Source organism: Hypanus sabinus, chromosome 13 (assembly GCF_030144855.1).
Source record: "Hypanus sabinus isolate sHypSab1 chromosome 13, sHypSab1.hap1, whole genome shotgun sequence".
NCBI lineage: Eukaryota > Metazoa > Chordata > Chondrichthyes > Myliobatiformes > Dasyatidae > Hypanus > Hypanus sabinus.
Genome location: NC_082718.1, coordinates 70915496 through 70921495, shown reverse-complemented (window position 1 = coordinate 70921495; position 6000 = coordinate 70915496). Strand labels below are relative to the sequence as shown.

At 39.3% G+C, this 6000-nt stretch overlaps 1 protein-coding gene across 1 annotated transcript in view; it reads right to left on the bottom strand.

Moving 5' to 3' along the window:
* Positions 1-1026: 1026 nt before the first annotated feature.
* The window catches only part of lrrc74b (leucine rich repeat containing 74B), a 161858-nt gene continuing 156884 nt past the window's right edge, over positions 1027-6000 (bottom strand). The window contains exon 13 of the mRNA XM_059987867.1: positions 1027-4346. Coding sequence (XP_059843850.1) covers positions 4337-4346 — 10 coding nt within the window. The 3' untranslated portion in view covers positions 1027-4336. The remainder of the gene's footprint in view (positions 4347-6000) is intronic.

Here is a 6000-nt window from a genome sequence, read left to right as displayed (position 1 = left end):
ATCAGGTCACCTCTCATCATCCGTTGCTCCAAGGACCAAAGGCCGAGTTCACTCAACCTGTCTTCACGAGGCATGCTCCCCAATCCAGGAAACATCCTTCTAAATCTCCTCTGTACCCTTTCTATGGTTTCCACATCCTTCCTGTAGTAAGGCAACCAGAACTGAGCACAGTACTGCAAATGGGGTCTGACCAAGGTCCTATATAGCTGCAAAATTACCTCTCGGCTCCTAAATTCGATTCCATGATTGATGAAGGCCAATACACCGTATGCCTTCTTAATCACAGAGTCAACCTGTGCAGCTGCTTTGAGTGTCCTATGGACTCAGACCTCAAGATCTCTCTGATCCTTCACACTGCCAAGAGTCTTACCATTAATACTATATTCTGCCATCATATTTCACCTACCAAAATTAATCACCTCACACTTACCTGGGTTGAACTCCATCTACCACTTCTCAGCCCATTTTTGCATCCTATCAATGTCTGGCTGTAACCTCTTGGCAGCCTTCCAAGCTATCCACAACACCCCCAACCTTTCTGTCATCAGCAAGCTTACTAACCCATCCGTCCACTTCCTCGTTCAGATCATTTATAAAAATCATGAAGAGTTGAGGTCACAGAACAGATCCCTGAGGCACACAATTGGTCACCGACCTCCATGCAGAATATGACCCGTCTACAACCGCTCTTTGCCTTCTGTGGGCAAGCCAGTTCTGGATCCACAAAGCAATGTCCCCTTGGATCCCATGCTTCCTTACTTTCTCAATAAGCCCTGCATGGGGTACCTTATCAAATGCTTTGCTAAAACCATTATACACTGAATCTACGGCTGTACCCTCATCAGTGTGCTTAGTCACATCCTCAAAAAATTCAATCAGGCTCATAAGGCACAACCTGCCTTTGACAAAGCCAAGCTGAGTATTCCTAATCATATTATACCTCTCCAAATGTTCATAAATCCTGCCTCTCAGGATCTCTTCCATCATCTTACCCACCACTGAAGTAAGACTCACAGGTTTATAATTTCCTGGGCTATCTCTACTCCATTTCTTGAATAAAGGAACAACGTTCGCAACCCTCCAATCCTCCAGAACCTCTCCAGTCCCCATTGATGATGCAAAGATTATCATCAGAGGCTCAGCAATCTCCTCCCTCACCTCCCACAGTACCCTGGAGTACATCTCATATGGTCTTATCCAACTTGATGCTTTCCAGAAGCTCCAGCACATCCTCTTTCTTAATAGCTACATGCTCAAGCTTTTCAGTCCACTGATAGGTCCTATTCTTTCACATCTCATCCTCTTGCTCTTCACATACTTGTAGAATGCCTTGGGGTTTTCCTTAATCCTGCCTGCCAAAGCCTTCTCATAGCCCCTTCTGGCTCTCCTAATTTCCCACTTAAGCTCCTTCCTGTTAGCCTTATAATCTTCTAGATTTCTAACATTACCTAGCTCTCTGAACCTTTTGAAAGCTTTTCTTTTCTTCTTGACTAGATTTACTACAGCCTTTGTACACCACGGTTCCTGTACCCTACCATAACTTCCCTGTCTCATTGGAACATACCTATGCAGAACTTCACACAAATATCCCCTGAACTTTTGCCACATTTCTTCCATACCTTTCCCTGAGAAGATCTGTTCCCAATTTAAGCTTCCAAGTTTCTGCCTGATAGTCTCATAATTCCCCTTACTCCAATTAAACACTTTTCTAACTTGTCTGTTCCTATCTCTCTCCAACACTATTGTAAAGGAGATAGAATATGATCACTATCTCCAAAATGCTCTCCCACTGAGAGAACTGACGCCTGACCAGGTCCATTTCCATTTTTTTGTAATTTATTATTTTTTTATTGAAGTTCATCATCAAACAAACATTTCCATAAGATGTATTTCAGACATTGTACATATATATCATATATGTCACAAATCTCCACATAGGAGTTATCTGAGGTATACACTTACAGAAAAGAGTGGAAAGAAAAAACAAGCAAAAGGAAAAAACTATGTACAAGTAGGGAGTGATCCTTTTTTTAACAACATATTCATTGATTTGTGAGAATAAATTCAGGCCTATGAGGCATTATGTAGTTAAACCATTTTTCTCAGTATGCATCAAATTGTTCCAGCTTATGATTAACGGATGCTGTTAATCTTCTCCATTTTGTAAATGTCCATTGTAATTTCCATCCATGCATTTAAAATTGGGCTCTCCTGAGATAACCATTTCCTAGTAAGAGTCTTCTTACCAGCCAGCAACAGTATATTCATTAAATATTTATCTCTTTTCAACCATTCTTGAGGTATATACCCAAAATCAGTGGTCTTACTCTCTAAGGGTATTTCACATTTAAAGATGTCTTGTAGGGCATTGTGTATCCCCCTCCAAAAGTCTTTGATAACAGGGCAGTCCCAAAAAATATGATAATGATTTACATTTTGATTTCCACAGTTTCTCCAGCAAACAGGGAGGTTACTATCATAATGGGATTTCTGAGAGGGTGTAATAAAATATCTTATCAAGTTTTTCCATCTGAACTCCCTCCATTACTGTGAACTGGTACACTTCCATTGATACCTCCATATTATTGTCCATCTTCCTCAGATATAATTATTCCTCCTCCCTTCTCCCATTTTGTTTTAATGTATGAAGTCGAATGTGTTTTAAGATTTGACAACCCCTTATACATGCTTGAAATGATTCTAATACCGTTATCTGAATTATATGTTTTTCTAAATAGCTCTATCAAGCATGTACTTGCCTTGGTTACATTTTTAACTGTCCTGTTAACATACTGTTGCATCTGTAAATACCAATAAAAATCTTGTTTTTCTAATAAGTGCTTCTCTTTAAGCATTTCAAAACTGAACAGTGTTCCTTCTTTCATTATGTTGTAAGGAACTGTTATTCCTTTAGCTGTCCAGTCCTTAAATCTAGCATCCAGTTTATTCAGTGTAAAATCCGAGTCTATGTACACCATTTAAGAATTGTACTATTTCCCTCTAGATTATATTCTTTTATAGTAGTTTTCCATATTTTAAGAGTCAATTTCACCTATGGGTTATCAATAGTATTTATGTACCTTTGCAGGTTGTTATCAGCCAAAATTGCTTGTATGGGGATGGGAAGTACCCACTTCTCAATGTTTTTCCATTGAGCGCCATATGATGGGTAGCACCAACATATCACAGCTCTCAACTGTGCTGCAAAATGAAATCGATGATCTCAGACCCAGGGTGCTGAATCAGAACATCAGAGGCATGTGTCATTTGTTTCACGGAATCCTGCTTAACATCTTCTGTAACGGATGCAGTGATCCAGATCGATGGGTTTACTATATACCGTCAGGATAGATCTAAAGAGTCTCTCAGAAGCAGAGGTGGAGGAGTATGCCTCATGATCAACTCTTCTTCATGCACAAATATATCAGTGTTGTCCCAATTCTGCATATCTAGCAGTTAAGTGTCGTTCTTTTTACCTACTGTGAGAGTTTTCTGGGACCATTTGGTAGTGGTATACCTTCCACCTCAGGCCAATGTCAATCAGGCTGTAAATGATCTGAGCAATGGGATCAACATGCATGAAGCAGTGCACCCTAATAACTTCACCATCGCTTTGGGAGATTTTAACAAGGGAGATTTTAAGGGAGATTTGGGAGATTTTAACATTTGAAAAAAATCACTAAGCAATTACCATTCACAGATCACTTGCAATACCCGAGGAAACAACACACTGGACCATTGTTACACCATCAAGAATGCCCACCACACTATCCTGCGCCCTCACTTTAGGACATCTGATCACCTGGCTGTACCTCTACTCCCAGAGTATAGGCAAAGACTGAAGATTGCAGCACCAGCAGTGAGGACCAAGAAGGTTTGGACAAGGGAAGCACAGGAGCACTTACAGGACTGTTTTATGATGGCAAAGGTAAATTGGTTTTTACCACACAGGTAATCTCTCAAAAAATTTTCACAACACCAACAATACAGACAGTATCTAGCAATAATATCAGAATGAATACTGTAGCAGTAGGTCACAAAAACAAAGTCAGGCTGAAATTAATTCTGGAAAATGTGAAATTAATTTATGAAGAACATTGCTAGGGCTTTACAAACACATTGTAAAAGAAGATATAGCTACGATCAAGATTTCTGCTCTGGTAAGACTAAAAAAAATTAGATAATTCCATACAATGAGAAAGGTGCAATGAATAGAGCTCCACAACACTGGAGACCCAGGTTCAAGTCCAAGTTTGGGTGCATTACATTTGCAGTTTCCACGTCCTTACTGTGAAAGTATGAGTTTTCTCTATGATCTCTGCTTGGCTCTGATATTTCAAACGTATCTGGGATGGGAGACAAATTGGCCATTGTAATTTTATTCCTATTGAGCAGTTAAGTTGATAAGAACAAAAATTAGAATGTATGTAGTATTAGTAAAAATGGGCAGCTGATTGATGGTCAGTGTAAACTCAATGGGTCGCAAAGCATGTTTCTATGATGTATCTATATATGTCTCAAATAGTTAATGAAAATGTTGAATATGTATAAATATGTATAAGATTTAACATTTAAACTCCCCTTATACTTCCATAGTCATTTTATATGTAGCTAATATTTAAAATATTTAAATAGGTTTTCAAAGCTTGCAGAGAGATTTAGACAAGTTAGAAGAGTGGGCTGAAAGATGGCAGATGGAGTTTAATGCTGATAAGTGTAAGGTGCTACATTTTGGTAGGAATAATCAAAATAGGACACGCATGGTAAATGGTAGGGCATTGAAGAATGCAGTAGAACAGAGTGATCTAGGAATAATGGTGCATAGTTCCCTGAAGGTGGAATTTCATGTGGATAGGGTGGTGAAGAAAGCTTTTTGTATGCTGGCCTTTATAAGAACATTGAGTATAGAAGTTGGGAAAATTGTAAAAATGTTAAAATTGTACAAGGCATTGGTAAGGCCAAATTTGGAGTATTGTGTACAGTTCTAGTCACCGAATTATAGGAAAGATGTCAACAAAATAGGGAGGGTATAGAGGAGATTTACTAGAATGTTACCTGGGTTTCAGCACCTAAGTTACAGAGAAAGTTTGAACAAGTTAGTTCTTTATTCTTTGGAGCGTAGAAGGTTAGGGGGTACTTGATAGAGGTACTTAAAATTATGAGAGGGATAGATAGAGTTGATAGGCTTTTTCCATTGAGAGTAGGGGAAGTTCAAACAAGAGGACATGAGTTGAGATTTAGGGGGCAAATTTTAGAGGTAAAACGAGGGGGAATTTCTTTACTCAGAGAGTGGTAGCTGTGTGGAACGAGCTTCCAGTAGAAGTGGTAGAGGCAGATTTCATATTGTCATTTAAAGTAAAATTGGACAGATATATGGACTGGAAAAGAATGGAGGGTTATGGGCTGAGTGCGGGCCAGTGGGACTAGGTGAGAGTAAGCATTCGGCATGGACTAGAAGGGCTGAGATGGCCTGTTTCCATGCTGTAATTGTTATATAGTTATTTAAGCTTTGATGGGATATATTTAGTCAAACATGTGTCTGTGCATGATCCACCTGAACATAAATGTTACAATACTCACGAGGGATTTCAATATGCAGGTAGATTGCGAAAATCAGGTTGCTGTGCGATTCCAAGAGGGAGAATTTCTAGAATGCCTACCAAATAGCTTTTTAGAGCAGCTTGTGGTTGAGCCCACTAGGGGGATCAGATATTCTGAATTGGCTGTGGTGCAATGCACTGCAATTGATTATAGGGCTTAAGGTTAAGAATTAAGAATTAAGGGCTTAAGAACCCTTAAGAGCAAGTGATCATAATATGATCAAATTTGCTCTGCAATGTGAGGAGAAACTAAAGTCAAATGTATCAGTATTACAGTGGAGTGAAGGGAATTACAGAGGCATGAGAGAGGTGTTGGCCATAATTGATTGGAAAAGAACACTGGCAGAGATGATGGCAGAGCAGCAATGGCTGGAATTTTGGACAACAATTCGGAGGGTAT